The sequence below is a fragment of the Ictidomys tridecemlineatus genome, chromosome 6, assembly GCF_052094955.1.
Source record: "Ictidomys tridecemlineatus isolate mIctTri1 chromosome 6, mIctTri1.hap1, whole genome shotgun sequence".
Classification (NCBI taxonomy): domain Eukaryota; kingdom Metazoa; phylum Chordata; class Mammalia; order Rodentia; family Sciuridae; genus Ictidomys; species Ictidomys tridecemlineatus.
Genome location: NC_135482.1, coordinates 3,280,181 through 3,300,024, shown reverse-complemented (window position 1 = coordinate 3,300,024; position 19,844 = coordinate 3,280,181). Strand labels below are relative to the sequence as shown.

Sequence of the window (19,844 nt, the reverse complement as noted above, 5' to 3'; positions counted from 1 at the left end):
ATAATTGAGCTTAGGTGAAAGAACACTCTAAGCTACAGAAGTAGACATTACTTATATTTGAGAATTTTTCTCTGTAAGACATTTTGGGCACCTAATATATACGAGCTTTTGAGCTAAATGACTGTGATAACTTATTTCCATTTTTTTATTGGTGCATTCTAATTGTACATAAATGATGGGATTCGTTGTTACACGTTTGCACATGCATACGGTATGACAGTGTAATGATTGGCAACTTAAATATATCTATTAACTTCAGATTCCATGCTTTGGTGGGGGAAATAAAGGAACAGACAAGTACATAACAATGCAACTGAAATAATCAGGATAAATCCAGAGTATGATAGAGAAATAGGAGGAGGGCCTATCAATAGTTTTCATGGTCCTTTTGTATGAGTTCATTTGATCCTCACAAAAGCCCTGGAGATATTTGGAGGCGGCCTTATATTCTATTTCATTTTTAAAATAGCTTTATTTTATTCATTTTATTTTTATGTGGTGCTGAGGATTGAACCCAGGATTGAATTCGAACGTGCTAGGCAAGCGCTCTACTACTGAGCCCTAGCCTTAGCCCTCTATTTTGTTTTTTATATCAGAAGACATACTGACAGAAGTGATGTGACTTTACTCTGTGCTTATGAGGCAGATAGAACCAAATTTGAGTTCTAGTTTTGGCAGACACTGGCATTGTACTGTTGGGCAAGTGGAATCAACAAATTCTTTCTCTGTAATCCTCCAGGAGGCTATTGTGAAGTTTAAATGGAAAAATAACAACAAAATCAGACAACTACCTAGTGCTTGAGCCCAGGTAGTTGAGAGTCTAAGGGAGCTGGGTTGATGAGCAGGCAGTTGGCTGGGGTTCCTGACTCCAGGCTCCGTTTCTTGCTACTGCCTTCTGTTCTTCAGATGTGCTGTCCCTCATGACTGGTCAGGCAGTGCCTGTGGTCATTGTGGTAACTCTTTTTGCCTGTTGGGTGTTCTTTCTAACAAGAATGCGTGTCCTAATGCTTTATAAGTGTGATCATTTTTATCTTTTTTTTTAAGAGAGAGAGAGAGAGAATTTTAATATTTATTTTTTAGTTTTTGGCAGACACAACATCTTTGTATGTGGTGCTGAGGATCGAACCAGGGCCGCACGCATGCCAGGCGAGCGCGCTACCACTTGAGCCACATCCCCAGCCCATTTTTATCTTTTCTAATCAGATGTGAAGTTGCTTTTTGCTCCAGAGTCCTGAGTTAACTGCAACTTTTTATTGTGATTTGACTTTGTATTTGCTATTTTTATATTATTACTATTTTAATGTTAAAAATCCAAAGTATTATGTCTTCTTCAACTGCTAAAAATATCAGTATGTACTGAATTTACTAATGGGTTTACTGTTACTTGTGTTAAAATAATTTCTTGTTGCTAAATTGAACAAAAAATCTCATTTCTTCGTTTGAAAGGTCTTGCTTAAATCATCCAGACAAAAAAATTGTTGCCTACTGTTCAATGATTTTGTTCACATCTCTTAATCCTGAGAGGATGAAAGAACTGGAAGAAAACCTCAATATTGCAATTAATGTCATTGAAGCTCACCAGAAGCAGCCTGAGTCAGAGTGGCCGTAAGTATCTTGTTAGAAATAAGATATTTATTTGCATGAGGATGTCCCAACAGATCACTTTCCTCACAGAGATTTTAAGTAAACATTTGAACTATGATAATTAAACCATAAGTTCAGACTTACCCTATGGTTAGTAAAATTACCAAAGTTTTTGGGAAGAGTCTGGAAACTTGGGAAACAGGTGACGCTCATTGTGAGCTGGGCTGGAAGCATGCGGGGGGGGGGCTTCTAGGTGGTGGTGGGGCATTCTTGTGGTGTGAAGGAGGCAGTGCCTGGGCACTGGGAGTACACAGATCAGGCCCCAGCATGGATTGGGGCAGCCAGAGGTTGTCCTGTGAAAGTGACTCAGCTGCGGCTTACCTTGCCCCCTACAGAATGCAGGCCTTGTCTCTATTGCTTTTAAAGTTTTTCTTAGTCTTTAGAAGTTAATAATGATGTCTTAGCATAAATTTCTCTTTTTGGGGTTAACTCAGCCTCTTGCATCTGTAGATTTATGTCTTTCATGAAGTTTGTGACGTTTCTAGCCATTATCTGAATATTTTTCAGCCCTACATTCATTCTTGCCTCTCTTCCTCTGGGACTCCACGCCAGTTACACACACAGGCCACTGTGGTGACCAGTGAAGAGACATGAAGAGACAACAGCCATGTGTAGGTTTAGACAGTTTGTTCCTGAATGGACAGAGGCAAGCAGCCAGAGGGGTGGGTGACAGGCATGTGACCGTGAGATGGCCCATGGCAGGGGAGCCACTGGTCAGGGTCCTGCTGTGGCACAGCTTGATGAGGCTAGGGCAGAAAGTGTCAACCCTGTTGAGAGTGACACCTCTGCAGGACTGTCTCATGAGAGTCACAGCCCACCTGAGGATGTGGCAGGGCCCTAGGTGGTGGCCTCAGGCCTTGCATATTCTCCTGGTCCAGAACCAGCACAGGGCGTTCAGCTAAGGCTCAGGCGAGCCGCTGTGGAAGCTCTGGTGTCTGGGCACATTAGGGGTCCCCATGTGCTTCGGGGGAATAGCTTTCCTGTACAGTGGTGGTCCTCTGGTTTTGTTCTGTAGGTCCCTGAGGCTCCACTGAGGCTTTTTTTCTTTTTGGTTTCCCGTTTATTTTCTCTCTTAGCCAGGACTACACAGTGTAGATTTTGTAACTTAATAGTAAGTTTTGAAATTGGCAAGTATGAGTCTTCCAACTACGATGTTCTTTTTCAAGATTCTTTTTTTTTTTTTTTTTTTCTATTTTGGGTCCTTTGCATTTCTGTGTTTTTCAGGATCATCTTTTCAGTTAAAAAAAATAGCTAGAATTTTGCATGAATATGTAGATCAGTTTTGAAAATATTGCAGTCTTAACTAGATTAAGTTTTCCAAACCATGAGTAGGGGATGTTTTCCATGTATTTAAGCCTTCTTTAAGTTCAGTGATGTTTTGTAGTTTTTATTGTATGAATTTTGCATGACTTAAATTTATTCTAAATATTTTATTCGATTGCCAATGGATTGTTTTCTTGATTTCATCAATGGTATTTAGTGATGCATGAGAAAACACTGCTGTGCAGAGAAAGAAATAGAGTTGGTTTTGGGCATTGGTCTTGTGTCCTGAAGCCTTGCCGAGCTTGTTTGTTGTCATGACAGGATTTTGGTGCTGTTTGGGGGTTTCCTGCGTCTAGGAACCTATCCTCACACATCAGTGGAGTTTTGCCCTTTCCTTACCTGAGTGCCCCGACTGGAGATTCTGGGCAGTGTTGAGTCTGAGTGGACAGAGTGGTTCATGTCAGTCCTGGCTTTGGGTTTTACCACAGAGCCGTGGCAGCGTGGGGGCTTCTGGCTGCCTTTCGTCAGGGTGGGAGCAGGCCTCCTGGATGCTCTTGTCTTGTCGAATGTTCTCAGTGGTTAAAGGGTGGTGCATTTTATCAAATTCTTTGCTGTCTGTTGATATGATGGTTTCGTCTTTTTCTATGGCTTTGTTTTTTAGTTTATGAATGTTTTATACACGTGATTAATTTTTGTATTTTAATCCAGCTTTGCATTCCTAGAACAAACCCTACTTGTTGGTGGTGTATAGTCCTTTTTACATGGACTTAGTTTGTCTGTGTTTCGCTGAGGATTTTTAGATCTATATAAAGTGGCATATTGGTCTGTAGTTGTCTTTTTTTGTGTGTGATTTTTCCCTTTTTCCTGGTTTGGCATCAGATTAATGTTGGCTTTATAGAATGTGTTGGTTTTATTTTTATTTATTTTCTGGTGAAGTTTGTGGAGGATTGGTGTTAATCTTTAATTATTTGGTAGACTACACCAGCGAGCGTCCGGTCTTGGGGAGGTCTTGGTTGCTTATTCATTCTGTATTTGTCATAGGTCTGTTTAGATTATCTGCCCCTCCCTGGGTCAGCTTTAGTACTTAGCGCCTTTCTAGAACGCGGTCTGTTGGACTTTCTAATTTGTTGGCACATGATTAGTCACAGTATTTCCTTAGGATCTGTTTATGTAAGGTTGGTAGGAGCCCCCTCTTTGGTCCTAATTTTAGTAATTCAAGCCTTCTATTTCTTTCTTAGTCACTATAGCTAAAGGGGTTTTGTTTGTTTGCTTTTGTCTTTCCAGACAATAAATTTCAGGTTTTGTTGATTGTTCTCTATTTTTCTGTTTCCTCTCTTTTGCTGTATATCTTTATTTGTTTTGCTCTTCCTTTGTTAGTTTCTTAGGGTGGAAGTTAGGTTGCTGCTCTGCCGTCTTCCTCTCTTTGACGATCTGTCACCTTCCTCATAGGAACCACTTTCATTCCCGTCCTTCAGAACCATTAGTTTTGCAATGTGGTGCTTTTCGTGGCCTCAATCTCAAGTTATATTCTTATTTCCCCTGCGATTTCTCATAGAGCCCACTGGTTATTCTAGGAGTTTGATGTTTAATTTTTACTTGTTTGTGTATTTCCTAAATCTCCTTTTTAAAATTGACTTATAATTTTCACTCCATTGTGGTTGGAGCACATGCTTTATATGGTCTCCTTCTTTCTGAAGGCACTGAGGCGGTTCCATGGCCCATGGCATGGCCTGCCATGGAGTGTATTCCCTGTGCACTTGGGACGAGGGGTGTGCTGTAGGTAGGTACCTCTGGGTTTGGTTGGTGTGTGGTGCCGTTCAGGTCCCCTGTTTCCCTGTTGATCTTGTGCCTGGTCCTGTACATCATTAGAAGTAAATTTTTGTCCTTACACTTCAGTTCTTTCAGGTTTCGCTTCAGTTATTTTCAGGCGTCTTTGTTGTGTGTGTGTATGTGTGTGTGTGTGTGTGTGTGTGTGTGTGTGTGTGTGTGTGTGTGTGTGTAATTGTTACATCGTCTTGAGGAGTTGACCCTTTTTTCCAGTACAAAACTTATCAGTGCTTCTGTCACTTACGTTTAATGATCTTCTCCTGTTCACTTCAGATCTGATTTTCAGGTTGTGTTCCTCACATTGGTCAGTTCTTCAGGGCCTAGACTGCTTCCAGGTGGCCCCTGTTAATCCCACTTTCCTTCTTATGTGAGGCTGCAGTCTTTTCAGTTTTAGCCTTTTTTTGTGTAAACTATTATCCTTCTGTTGAAATTTTACCTGCATTTAAAATTACTTATGTTCTGAACATTGATTTGTATTTGAATTGCAATGTGCAAACAAACAGAATATAGTACATGAAAATATTTTGGAGTATTTGAATTGGAAAATGTCCCTCAGCATGCAAATGTAACATGACAGGATGAGTCTTGAGTCAGCTCACTTAGGAAAATTTCCTGTAGCTGAATTTCATTTTATTTGATAAGTATCATGGATGTGTATTTTAACAGCATGGAATAAAGGGCCAGGGTCATATTGGCCAAATATAAAGTCCCCTTCAGAACAGCCCAAGGTAAACGGTATCAGAGGTCACTGCATAGATGGAAGACAGGATGGCAGCATGATAGTCAGCAAGCCTTTGTTATCCTGTGCTGGGTGCTTGATGTGTGACGGGAGAGAAGCTCTGCGTTGGCAAATGATGAGACTGCAGACTACGCAGAGGCTCCAGAAGCTGTCTTTTATTTATTTATTTTTAACTCTGAAAATTGGAGAAAGCCCACCTTCTGCTCCTCTTACCCTAGCCTTGTGAGATGACTGGCAAAGAGCATCACACCACATGATCTTAGAACTCAGGGGCTCATTATCTCTTCATTTCTTCTTTTTTCTTAGAAAGGGACAAATGAAAGTTTTCAGTGCCTCTGGGTCTTTTTGTTTGGGTGTACTGGAGTCACAGGAAAGTGTAGGCAACGAAGTCTTTGGGTCTGTTTGGTTTGAGTTAATGAGATAATGTCTTTCTAAAAATGTTTGTTTGTTTTATTGGTAGGTGTGACAGATGTTTTCATACTCTTAGATAGCCCTAGATGAGTCCAAGCCTTCTATTTTGAGTTCATCTGATGGTGAGTTTGTGTTGGCACATTGGAAAAGACTCCCTGTGAATCTGTGGGACTGGAAGGCAGAGAAGGGGACGTGCCTGCTGACCTGGGTTGCTCTGGCTGCTTCACTTTGTCCATGCAGCCGCCACGTGCAAGAGAGCCCTGAGACCCAACACCAAAGTTGCACAACTAACACCCAGCAGAGAAAGATTGAAGGCGTGCCAGGCCTGAATGCTTGCCCCTTTATACCGTGTCTGGAATTACTGATCTTCAGGAAGAGGTCTGCATCTCAAGGGCAGGTCTGAGCACTGAGCTTGGCCTTTTGGGATAAGCTTTGATTATTTTGAGCTTGTATCCAGTTTCTTACAGAAATGATGTGGCTGTGAGTAGAGCGGTCTTTTTTGTCTGTGTTGGGTTATGTAGTCGACTTCTTTTGTGTGAGAAAGGTTCATTTCCAGACTGATGCCCCCTTTGCTCCCGGGTACGCCTCAGGTACCTGTGTTTTTGTCCACTTCAGCTTAGGTTCAGCTGTCCTTCCTTCTGCACTGGGGACCTCTTGCCCTTTTGCTCTCTGCTGTCTGTGTGTTCCCACTTGCAAGGCTCTTGAGGCATTCACTTGTCCATTAGATGGGCAAGTCCCTGAGGCAATGTCAGTGTTCTTACTTGGATTCTGACAAGGTTGTGTTCTGGCAGGTGACGAGCACTGTGGTGTAGTTATGGTGATGGAAGGCCAGTGCAGCCAGCATGTGCACAGAAGGGAATTTGTTGGTTTATGTGACTACAGAGTCGCTGGCCCAGTGTGCCCAGGGGCTGACCCTCCTGTCACATCTTTGCCTCATCTTCCTTCTCTGCTGTCTTTGTCCTTAGCTTTGTTTTCTGCCTCCCTTCTTGGCTCCTATTCTTTGCATCTGCTCACAGTTGGTGGCCCCTGGCTGGTCCTTCGGCCACTTCTCTGTATCAGGGCTCATTCCTGGATGACCTCATCTAGTATTATAGCTTAAAACACCTCCTTTGAATTGATACTCTCCAAATTGAGGTTCCTGGGCTTGCCCCTTGTCGAGGCTCCAGATGAATGCCTATAGCTTCCTCGCAAATGCTTCAAGTCAGCGTCTCAAACCTGTCAAGGCTGTAGCCCAACTTCTGCTTGCTTACACTTAAAACCTGTGTGATTCCACCAGTTTTTAGTAGAGACCCTGAGCCCACTTGCTGAGGCCCAGGATCTGCCCAGGTTCAGACCTGTGAGTCATTCCAGAGTCTTCTGCCCACTTAGACTCCTGTGCTCTGTCTTCCAGTTCCAAGTTTGCTTATGTTGCACCTTCACTGCTGCGACACATCCAGGTGCCGTCTTCTCTTGTGCAGACGGGATGCTGCCAGAACGCTTTCACTCATGTCTGTCCCTCCTCTTTCACTCCGGATTCCTTCACAGTAGCCAGAAGGGCTGTTTAACGATTTACTGTCGCTCTTGCTACTCCCTTGCTTCAAGGAGCCCTTACCCAGAAGCAGGGTCCTGCCCTTGCTGCAGCCGACCATCTCGTCTTGATTCCCTTTCTGCGCTTGTGTGTTGGCTCAGGCGTTCTTACCCCTCTTGAACACCCGAGTTAGTTGCCCCCCCCCGCCCCCCCCCCCCCCAGCCTCTATACCTGCTGTTCCTTCTGCTTGGAACGACCTCCCTGTAGATCTGTGCATGGCTGGTCCCCAGGGTCCCCTCCATTGCCCTTTCTCCCTAGAGGCCTCTGGGACCTGTGTTGGGGGTGGTGTGTCGGCGTGTCCCTTCCCCACCTGTTTCTCTACTTTCCTCTCATCCATTCATTTCCTGTCTCCATCACTACACATTCTATGCATCGTTTCCTTGGCTATTGTGTTTTGGTGCTGGAATATAAGAGTGGCCCTAGAGCCTGGAGCTTGTCTTGGTCATCATCCTGCCCAGGTCACCTAGAACATAGGCTAGCAAGCTGCAGCACATTGCTCGTTTCCAGCCAAGCTCGTTAGGTCACACATATATTTGGCTGCTCTCTGCTGCCAGGGGAGCCGAGTGTTGGTGACAGAGACTGTCGGCTTGCCTAAGTATGTATCACCCAGCCCTGTGGGCAAAGGTTGCTGCCCTGGCATTTGGCCAGTTTTGGTGTACAGTGTTTGCTGAAGGGCCAAGCAGCTGGTGGCACCGTTGGCTACAGTTGCTGTTGGGCTCACCTGGTGGTCATTGCCTTCGGAGAGATGCCCTGAAGGTCTTTACTCAACATCAGTAATCTTTTCTTGGACATCATTTTGTGCAAAAATGTGACTAAGAACCTATTTTCTTTTTAAAAATGGGAATGTTTTAAAACCAACCCCAGTTAGTTTCTTAAAATAGAATCAAAACTGGAATATTAGCAATAGAAAGGAACAAATTATTGATATAGCAGTAACTTGGGAAAAATCTTCCAGAAATTAGGCTGAGTAAAGCAAAAGAACAGATAAAGACAGAAACCTAACCCCAGGAGGTCAAGTGGAGTGTCTCTTCACTTAACATTCCATTCCTGAGGTGTCAGCATCATAGACACTGGGGACAGCTGTCAGGGTTGGGGAAGGTGCCCAAGAAGGGGGTGCCACTATGAAAGAGCCACACAAGGGGTCCCTGGGTTGTTGGAACCACTCTGTTAGCTTAACTGTCATGGTGGCGATGTGAACACGAGTGATAAGATCACGTAGAAGTGCGCATCCTCACACACATAGATTCACAGTGGGAGTTCAGTAAGACAGGAAGGCCTCGTCAGGCCTGTGGATTGTGTCAGCCATGGTGTCTCGGTTGGGATGCGCTGCAGCTTCACAAAATGTTACTATGGGGGAAACTAGGTGGAGGGTACATCCAGTCTCTTGTGTTTCTTAAAATGACACTTGAACCTATATTATCTCAAAATAAAAAGGTTTAAGTAAAATAAATTAGTAAGTATAGGGCTGGGGATATGGCTCAAGCGGTAATGCACTCGCCTGGCATGTGCGGGGCGCTGGGTTTGATCCTCCACACCACATAAAAATAAAATAAAGATTGTGTCTGCTGAAAACTAAAAAATAAATATTAAAAAATTTTCTCTCTCTTAAAAAAAATTAATAAGTATAACCCAAACACCTGTGTAGGCAATAGACTGAGGATCATTTGGGATCAGGTATCAGGCTGTGCCCTGTTTCTGTCTTTCTCATTGCCATGGGTTAGTGTGGTTTTCAGAAATGCTGTGCTGCTTCTTGCCGCCTCTTGCCTCCGTTATCCCGGAAGTGCTTCTCAAAACCTCCATGCAGTTTGGACTCTCCACCAACTGAATAGGGAAGGGAACCTGTGACTTTCTGTGTATACATCTATTTGTGGGATGTTGTAGGTATTACTTTAGGATATAAGTAAAAGTTTTCCTACATAAACATTGACTAGTGAACATTGAGAAATTTGGAAATTAAAAAAACAAGGAGTTGTGACCTAGGTGAATGTGTACTGGGTGTGCCAGTGAATTATCCCTGCACAGCCCTCTTTCTGGTAGAAAAGGGCCCTCTGCTCATTCTGTGGTGGGGCTGCAGGGCTGCGTGACTGACAGCTCCAGACACCAGGCTTGGGCTCATTTTTTCTTTTTTTTTTTAATATTTATTTTTTAGTTGTAGATGGACCCAGTACCTTTATTTTATTTTTATGTGGTGCTGAGGATAGAACCCAGTGCCTCACGTGTGCTAGGCGAGTGCTCTACCCCGAGCCACACCCAGCCCCTTGGGCTCATTCTTGAAAGAAAAAAATTCTTGTTATTCAAAGAAGGAGAAAGGGATGTGAGACAAGAAAACAAAGTGGCGGACACTTTTTAAGGACTTAAAGCTATTTGTGGACTGGTGCTGCATCTTCACTGCCTGCGGCTGCTTCAAGGCTTGCCTGCTATTTGATCTCTCTTCCTTTCTGTTGGGGTTAGATTCTGACGTGTTGATACCGGCAGTGGGAGAAGCAAAGGCCTTGATGCTGAGAGGTTAAGTGTTGTGCCCAGCGTCACTCCCTGCGCATGTTGGGACACACTTGGTTCAGTTCTCTGTGAGATCTCAGTGTTCGCAGCCCTCCCCCGAGAACAGGGCCTGGAAGGAAGAATGGCTGGGGTGGGCCTGTGTGTGGTGCTTTTGCCCAGGGCCTTGCATGGGGAGCCTTTGGGAATCCTAGTGCCCTAGTGTCAGCTCATTTAGTTTTTTTTTTTTTCAGCTTATGGCGTTTTTCTTTTAGTGGAAGAAGCATGATCACTGAACCAGACTGCTATTTTTCTCTGTTAATGCTGCTCACATTTAACCCAGTGAAAATGTTATTTGACTCTAACAGGGGAAGGAGGTGGTTTTTTTGCAGCAGCCTCATAAGCTCTGTGCACACTGCTAGGTTAAGAGCTGCGGCTGAGACTCCCTAGATCTCGAGCACAGGAGAGAAAGACACAGCTAAGTCCAGGATCACTTAACTTCTTCATTTAATCAGTGAAGTATAAAAATATTTTCTAGCTTCTTGCAGTCAGTGAAATCACGTGAAGAGTATAGTTTTGACATTGCATGCCTGTATGTGTATGAAGATAACAGACAGCTACAATTTTAAAAAACTTCCCCTGAAACACTGACTTAAGAAGCCACACAGGGAGCATGCCTCATCCGGGGCAGGCCTTCTGCACTACAGGCTCTTGCCCTGGAAGTGGAAGGAGGATGGGAAGGGGGTTGTGGAGGAGGAAAAGACATCTGCACTGCATGGTTCACCTGTGACCTGACTTGTGCACAGTAATCCTTGCAAGGCAGTAGTGAAGACTGCATTTTAGTGATAAGATTTTGACTTTGACTTTGGACGATCTGAATCATTGTATCACTGAGTTGCTGTGACGGAGAGGTATTTACTGTATCTGGCTTAGGAAGAGAATAAAGACTTTTTATTAAATTATCTTGGAGAAATGATTGAACTCTGTGTGACGAGAAGTAGTGACTCTGAAGACTAACCTTCCTGAGTTCTCTGCATCTCTGTATCGCCTCCTGGGAATCCACAGGGCCAGGTCTCTCTGAATGCTGCTTCTCCCAGTGTGTGCCAACACCTTCTCTCTTCAGCAGAAAGTTCAAGAAATAGAGCTGAGCCTGAGATTACTTTTTCCTGTACATTGCTTAAATTATATAGTTTCTGGATAGATAATGCACGCATGTGGTTCAAATATCAATGCCTCTCTGCCCTCCCAGCCATTCACTATCCCTTGATCAGTCAGCGATTCCTTCTTTCCTGTCCCCATGGTACATATTTGATGTCCTTCCATATTGTTATATAAAGTCCTCTCACTTTTTTCTTCTTCCCTTGGACCAGTGTACTAGGGTTTCTTTCTCTTGATCTCTTTGTTGATGGGCATCTCTGGTTTTCATGACCACAGGGGTACTGCAGTGAACACTCTGTTCCTACAGGTCACATTACGTGTGTGCAGGTGTGATCATGGGGCAAGTGCACGAGCACACCTGCCAGGTCAAAGGGAAGTGCTTTTAGGTTTCTGAAAACCCCTCCTAGTGTCCCTTCGTGGAAGCCTCAGCCCCATTTGCTCTCTTTCCCACAGCATTGCTTACAGAATGTTAGCAGTCTTACATAGTTTTGGATCTGTCAGTCCTGCTGAGGTTTAAAATGGTATTCGTGAGCTGGGCTTGGTGGCCCATGCCTATAATCCCAGTGGCTTGGGAGGCTGAGGCAGGAGGATCTCAAGTACAAAACCAGCCTCAGCAATTTAGTGAGGTCCTAAGCAACTTAGCGAGACCTGTGACTAATAAAATACAAAATAGCTCTGGAGATGTGGCTCAGTGGTCAAGTGCCCTTGGGTTCAATCCCTGGTACAAAAAAAAAAAAAAAAAAGCATCAGAATTTGTGCGATAAAAGCAAAAACGGTGTTTAGGAAAGTTTATAACTTCCTGTCTTACCTCAGGTCACTGATTTTAGGCCTTCCTTTGTTTCACTTGTCTGGAATCAGAGATCTGAGGTTTTTTTTTGTTGTACATTCAGAAGGGAGAAAAAGTAGAGCACAGTAAACCCTGAACAAAAGAGAAGGAAGGAATAAAAGACAGGACAGAAATTAGTGACATAGAAAGCAGAAAAGTGTAGAAGTGGATTCTTGCAAAAGTTGGTTAAGAAGAAAGAGGACATTCCTTGCAGATGCCGTGAGAGCAGGTGTGGCTGCCACCTCCATCTCGATCTGCCCAGGCCTTCATTGAGGCGACTTGTCCAGTGGAAACCTCTCTGAAGGCAGAGCCTGGTGCCCCTAAGCCTCCTGTTCTCCTCCCTCTGGGGCCCCTAGTGGTATTTTGCTACCTGTGCTCCCTGAGCTCACTGCTCTTCCTACCCTCTTGCTGTTTTTCCAGGTCCTCTTTGTTCCCCTCTCATGTGACCACTAGCCCCTCTTCTCCCAGGGATTCACCGCTTCCCCTTCTTTGGTCTTCTCCCCTTCCTTCCCCAACCCACTGCTGCTTCTGTAAGCCACCGTGTGTGCCTGCCTGTGGCTTAACACTTTCTTCTGTCATTGTCTGTCTGTGTGTGGGTCTTTCTGCATGGTTTGGAGAATATTTTTGGAAGTAAGGCTTGTGATGTAGCCCTAGCCTAGTAATACTTAGAGTATTGTGTTTTTGAATGAATGTTCTTATAGGAAAATGTTTTGATTTCCAAGTGAGTGGAAGATGAATGGGCTTTAAGATCTGGGTCTTGTGGTGAGCCTGGCTTTGAGTGCATGGATTCCTGCTGATGCAGCTTGGTGTCCTAGTTGATATAAATGCTGGTCACAGTGTGCTGCAGAGGGTACTTTGTGAAATTTTTGAATATTATTAATTATTGTTAGAAATATTGTACATCAAAGTGACCAGCCACTTTAAAGGCTATAGAAGAAATATAGTACCTGTTTATATTTTAGTGTATTTTTTTAGTGGTGCTGGGGATTGAACCCTGAGTCTAGTGTGTGCTGGGCCATGCCCAGCTCTGGATTCTGTTTTTACCTGAAGGCTGATGTGTTGTGTAGTCCCCGTGCTTCACTTGGGTATCATACTGCATGACATTACTGTATTATTTTATTTGTGAACAAGTGATTAAACTGTAATGTATTTAAAGTATATTTTATAGGCAACTCTTTTTACTGTAACCTTGGTCATAAACAGTGCATTCCTTAGTTCTTAAATCTTTTCCTCAGATGCCCTCAGGTAAATACAACCTAGAATTTATAATACCATTCAATCTTTTTAGATGTCACAGTGGTACTTTGAAGAAATATGCCTATATTCTTTGCCTGGGGCTTTTGTAATTGTTCCGCGGGTTCAGAGGAGTCTGCTCCTTGGCAGTGAGGGAGTCTTGATGACTTGAGAGCTCCTCAGGGTGGAGGACCAAGCGGAAGCATCTCTGCTGTGTTGGCATATCTTTAGATAGAAGCAGAACAAGCACCAAGCTTTTGACTGAAACAATGCAAAATGCTTTCTGTCTATTCCTGAGCTTATAGTGAAATTTCATGTTTTTTTACAGCAAGAGTTTTCCTTTCTCAGCTTAGATAAAACCTGTGGTAAGCCCTTTCTTCTAGTTCAATCAGTTTGAATTATTTCAGTAAAGTTTTCAGTTGGAGACAGTAGTTTAAGGAGTATTTTTCCTTTTTTAGCTGTTAATGTGAGCCTTCTGAAGCATTTGGGATTATAGCAGAATAAAGAGTTCTATGAAAGGAAGTGCTTATAAGGTCGACAAGACCAGTCTGTTTTACTATTCTAGTAACCGAACTTTCCCCCTTTTCTCTTAGGTTCTTGATCATTACGGATCACTTTCTGAAAAGCCCGGAATTGGTGCAAGCCATGTATGCCAAACTGAGCAATCAAGAAAGGTAACCCCAAAACCAGTGTGGTTTGAGTATTTAGCATTCCATATGGTGCATCCTGCTGCTGGACTGAGAAGCTGTGCGGTTTCCTGGTTGGCACAGACCTCTAAGTACATGCTTCTGTGTTGGTGCTGGTTTTAAATTGCTTGGCTGACATTATAGCTTGACCACAGTAGGCAGTGATTTACGTAGAATTGCAGGATTCAGGTTGGTGCCGTTATGCAGTAAAAGAATATTTTAAAAAACAGAAAACACTTCAAGAACAAAATGTTATGCTTGTGCCTTAATTTTATAATAGTGATTTATTCAACTGTGTATTATATAGATGTGCATTTGACATGTGCTCATTTGTTTATATCATGGTCTGATTATATGGAATATGCTCTGCTAGGTTTATAGTTTTTTTTTGGTTTTAATTGTCGATGGAGTTTTATTTAATTTATTTATATGTGGTGCTGAGAATCGAACCCAGTGCCTTACACATGCTAGGCAAGTGCTCTGCCACTGAGCTACAACCCAACCCCTAGGTTTATAGTTTTTGATAAGTAATTCAGATGAAAAGAAAATTGTATCTGCCTGGGGCCCTTGGCTGCTATAGCACCTGGTGCTGAGACTTTGGTTCAGGCCTCCTTGTGACAGCAGTGAAGATATGGCTGCAGTGGGGACTTTTAGCCTTGTTCGGATTCAGTTTCTTGATTTGTAAAATAAGAGGTTTGAAGAAAATAATTTGCAGGACATTTTCTGTTCCAATAGTATGTGTCTTATTAGAAGTATTGCCTTAGTGTTTTCAGAAATCACAGATCTAATGATCAAAAACTTAAATATTTTACAACTTTTTAAAATCATAAACAAAGTCTTTATAATTGCATTGGTTTTGGAATTATTACTATGTATTTATGTTCCAGTATTTAAGCTTTACACACTTTTGTAAGGTTTTGCTAAGTAAAAAGTCTTCAAAAATAAAGAAAAGTTCATGCTTGTAAAATCAGTTTAAATACCAGTTTTATAAATTTGGTACTCCCACCCCCACTGCTACCATATACATGCATTCATTGAAGAAAAATAATAATTTATATTGTTTTGACCTAAAATAAATGTATAATATTTAGTACTAATATTTGCTAATTGCTTTGTAGTAGGGAACACCAGAATATAAGGAGAATGCACAGCTTAATTGTAGTATAATATTCAAATTTCTATCTTCCATGTTCCTGCCAAATTTTATATACTTATATATAGTTTTTTAAATGTGTATCACATTGTGTGTGTGTGTGTGTGTGTGTGTGTGTGTGTGTGTGTGTGTGTGTCTGTGCACTTAATCACTGAGCCACATTCCTAGCCCTTTTTATGTTTTATTTTGAGACAGGGTCTCACCAAGTTGCTTAGGGCTTCGATAAGTTTCTGAAGCTGGCTTTGAACTTGTGATCCTCCTGTCTCATCCTCCTGAGTCACTAGGATTATAGGTGTGTGCCACCGTGCCAACCAAATTATATTATTAAACTAATCCATTGCAGAACTAAATTGGATGATAAACTAATGACTTGTTGTTGTCACTCAAGGAATTCCCACCTGTAGCAGGTGCTTCCTTGTCCATGCCAGGTTCTGCTCTTGAGTCTCTAGTGTGTTCTCTTCCAGCTGTGTGCTGCCATCTCATCATATCATTGTCAGGCACTGTGTCCCTGCTTGCTTGTGGCACACTGCCATTAGGTCATTCGTGCTTGAGGACAAGGACTTGATCCCTCTTGTTTTTTGGTGGCCACATGTCCAGTTAGTCCTGGGCACATAGCAGGTGCTCAAAAAGTTTTTTTTGTTTTGTTTTTTTTTACATTGAAGACATGAGTGAATGAATGAATGTTTTTACTCCTCCACGAAAGGCTTATCTATTGGCCAGGTTAATGTGATACCATCTGCCAAGCTAGAGACCTCAACTATCCTCAGCCCTTCTCCTGACCTTTCTGTTTCACACCAGTCAGTGAGCTGCATCAGCTGCACCATCTCAGGGTCTTGACAAATTCTTTCCTTCCTGCCACAGCCTTAATTGCTTTTGTGATGTCCTTGATGCACACACTGTGTTTAGTTTGTCACTCATCCATTGGTGGGCACATCCTTATCTGGTGACTAGCTGTCATTTTATAGTTGTCCACTAAAGTGTCAGTCTGGGGTGTGCAAGTCTAGCCTGATGAGTAAGGCAAGAAAACGTCAGATCACCTACCCATATTTATCATTATCAGAAATTGAGTAAGTTTTAATGCCTAGATTGAGTCTTAATAGACACATAGTTTCTAGTTAAATTACAGATGTGGGAAGTATGTCATGTGAATTTTTTTATTGGTCAAAAAACCTATTAAGGGGCTGGGATTGTGGCTCAGTAGTAGATTGCTTGCCTAGTACGTGCAAGGCCCTGGGTTCGATCCTCAGCACCACATAAAATAAAATAAAATGAAGATATTGTGTCCAACTTCAACTAAAAATAAAATAAAATAAAATATTTTAAAAAAAAAACCTATTAAGTCAAAGCATGTTGTTGCCTGATGGATTGTCCCTGTGGAGATTCCGTGAGTTTCTGTGTGTTCTGAATGCCGAGGCACCACAGTTACCCAGCATCTGATATCAAGAAAGGGGCACTGCTGTTTTGTAGCATTTGGTATATAGGTGGTAATGATATTGTCGTTCTGGAGTAACTGTCAGTTAAAAACAGGTTTGTAGCTCTTGGTCTTAGGGAGGCAGCAGAGATTTCCTCTCTGTCCATGTGTTCCTTTGTGCCCAGGGCAGGAAAGGTTGGGACTCAGAGGAGGCACATCTGGGTTGCTTCAGGATGGAAGTTGGGGGAAGGATCTGCTAATTCTTGGGCCCCAGAGAGTAAGTTACAGCACTTTTAGAAATAATGAGAGTTTAAAGTGATATTCTAGGATTAGATCTTGGTCTTCCCCAAAATGCTTATTTTATACACAAATATGTGATTTAATCAGAAATTTAACATTTAGTTGATCACATTCTAAATGTAAGAAAGGTCACTGGGAACCAGTTCATCTTTGTTCTGTCTTTTGTGCTATTGCGTAGTAACTGCTTTTTCTATGAATACGTTACCGTTGAAAACATTTATACTTTTCCCTTACATTTGTATATAGTGCTTGTTAACGTAGGTCAGGGACCTTCCTTCCTTCCTTCCTTCCTTCCTTCCTTCCTTCCTTCCTTCCTTCCTTCCTCCCTCCCTCCCTCCCTCCCTCCCTCCCTCCCTCCCTCCCTCCTTCCTTCCTTCCTTCCTTCCTTCCTTCCTTCCTTCCTTCCTTCCTTCCTTATCTTTATTTATTTTATTTATTTTTATGTGGTGCTGAGGATCGAACCCAGGGCCTCACATGTGCGAGGCAAGTGCTCTGCTGCTGAGCTATAACCCCAGCCCCGGTCAGGGATTTTTCTAAGCACTTGACAGATGTTAATAAAACTCTCATTCACCCTAGAAGATTTGTACTGCTGCTGTACCTGCCTAGTTGATGTGGACACTGGGGAGGAGTTCTGTGTGGCTGCACCAGCTTGCAGGGGACAGGTGGCAGCCTAGGCTTCATGCAACTGGTCTGACTCCAGTCCCTGACAGTAACTGTAGCATGATGCTGCCTCAGGGAAGTCCACTATGGTCAAATGACATTCATGTTATAGTGAGGAATTTAAAACACTCATCAGCACACAGGGTAAGGACCTATAAATCACTTACTTTTAACATTTTTAAGAGAAGATGACCTTTCTCTCCTAGGGTTTATTTCTCCTGAATGTCCATCAGTCCATGTACTTCGCTAACACCCACATGGCAAGTGTGACCCTTTGGATGCCACGGTCAGTCGATCCACTGCTGCCTGTTGGTTCAGTGAGTGAGCGAAGAATGGATGTCGAGCCTCAGTGTTACTGAGATTGGATTTTAATGGCGTGGGCTTTATAGTTCACACCTGTGTGGCAGTGGGGCTTCACCAGATGGCAGCCTCAGCAAGACTCTTCTAAAAGCACCAAGCAGAAGTTTTCTGGCTCAAGATTGGTACCTTTGTTTCTCGTGCCTTATAAATCACATATATACTCACGGGAGCAATGTATCATCCTAGCAAATTTTTTTGTAAATATGTGTGATCACATAAGATTGAAGACAGTGGGGGTCTAAGTGCAGAAGGACATGCAAAAGGAAAAGACCAGGGTAAAGGGGAGGCACAGGCACCAAACCTCTCTATGGGTTTTTTAAAAAGTATTTTTTTAGTTAAAGATGGACACAGTACCTTTGTTTATTTATCTTTATGTGGTGCTGAGGATGAACCCAGTGCCTCCCCCGTGCTAGGTGAGTGCTCTGCCACTGAGCATAACCTCAGATATCCCCTCACCCCGTGGTTTTAGTGAAAGCAAAATTGTGTTACTTGATTTACTTCAGTGAGTTATGTTGAATGCCTAGTGTGAACAAGGCTCTGTCCTTGTTCTTGAGGGAGATGCCAGGGTGAACGTGCCCAGCCTTCAGCCATGCAGCCTCTCAGTGAACTACCGGAGACAACTGTGGGAAAAGTGAGCCGAAAAGTGAGCGTGTTGTTAACCATATTGGAAGACACGTCTGCGGAGGGGCCAGGGTGGGTGAGGAGCCCGGGTTGGGTACAGCGGTCCCTCAAGGCTTCTGTGTCAAGTGGACCTTGTGAGAGGTGCGCTCAGATCCTCCAAGGTCCTGCCAGTTCTGTGCCAACAAGCGGGCCCTCTCCATTGGCAGATATGGCACAGCAAGAACAGGTGGAATCCTTGGGTGTGTTTGGAGAATACTGAAAACTGCACTTTGTGGAATAGAAGATATTCTCAAGAGAGCAGTGGGAGAGAGCACTGAGTGGGAGGTCAAGGCTGAGTTTTGTTTTGGTCACAGAGTTTTTCTGTTCATTCAACGAACATTTATCGAGTGCTGCTGAATACCCTGGACAGACCCCTGCTGTCACTGTGCTTGCTTTATGTGGGAGTGCAGCGGAGGAAGGGAGCAAGCTGTGAACTCTGCCAACAACTGAGGGGAGTTGTGGGTGGGGCACCTCAGTGTCCAGAGAGCCCTGCGGAAACTTGAGTCCTGGGGCTGTGGGATAGCCTGGGACCCAAGGACAGGGAGCGTTGGGGCCAAGCTGAGTGGGTTGCTGGTAATTTCTACCAAACAAATACTAACACCAGTTCTTTACAAACTTGACCAAAAAATAAATAAAAACAAAATCAACTCATTCTGCACAGCCAGCATTAATCTGATGCCAAACAGGGTGTGGGGAGGCATCACAAAAAGACAACTACAGACCAAAATGCCTGGCCATCCTCCTGTGTGGGTTGGGGTTGGTCTGGCCTTATGGCCCAAGGATGGCCATTGTTTTTAAGATTATATATGAACAGGGGAGAGCAGAAGCATCTTGGCATTATCTCAAGAGAGGGACTATGTGTTTGCTTGTTTTAATTTTGATTAGTAGTTGTTATAAGAAAGCTGTGATTAGGGGGAGGGTTTTTTTTTTTAAAAGATGTTGATGGACCTTTATTTTATTCATTTATTTATATTCGGTGCTAGGAATTGAACCCAGTGTCTCACACAAGCAAGGCAAGCGCTGTACCACTTAGCCACAACCCAACCTTAGAGGGAGTTTTGAACATTCTGGTCTATAAGTGATTTTTCCTGTTTTGACCATGTTGGCTCTATTTTACTTGAAGTAGTAGACAGTTTGTGTTACTCTTGGTAAGGAATTTTCACTGAAGTACATTTCCGCCCATTTACTAAACATTTTGGATGCTCATTCTCTTTCTAGTTAAAAATAAATGAGGATTATGCATATAATCCCAAATCAAAATGTGATTTTCATCCAAGGTCTTTTTTGATCTATGTGGATAGATTAGCCTGTTGGCCGTTAATTTTTCCTAAGATCATTGATTATTCAGTGGAGATCATTATTTGATTATTTAATTATTGATATAAAGTGGCATAGGTTGGCCTTCAGAATTGTGTTTTGGTAAACAAAAATAATTAAAAGCAGAAGAAAGCTGGCCTCTCAAGAAAGGCCA

At 43.0% G+C, this 19,844-nt stretch overlaps 1 protein-coding gene across 2 annotated transcripts in view; it reads left to right on the top strand.

Moving 5' to 3' along the window:
- Positions 1 to 19,844, top strand: part of Atxn10 (ataxin 10) — a 143,777-nt gene that overhangs the window by 42,315 nt on the left and 81,618 nt on the right. For both annotated transcript variants that reach the window (XM_078052542.1, XM_078052543.1), the window contains exons 5-6: positions 1,447 to 1,605; positions 13,737 to 13,817. In XM_078052542.1, coding sequence (XP_077908668.1) covers positions 1,447 to 1,605; positions 13,737 to 13,817 — 240 coding nt within the window. The remainder of the gene's footprint in view (positions 1 to 1,446; positions 1,606 to 13,736; positions 13,818 to 19,844) is intronic.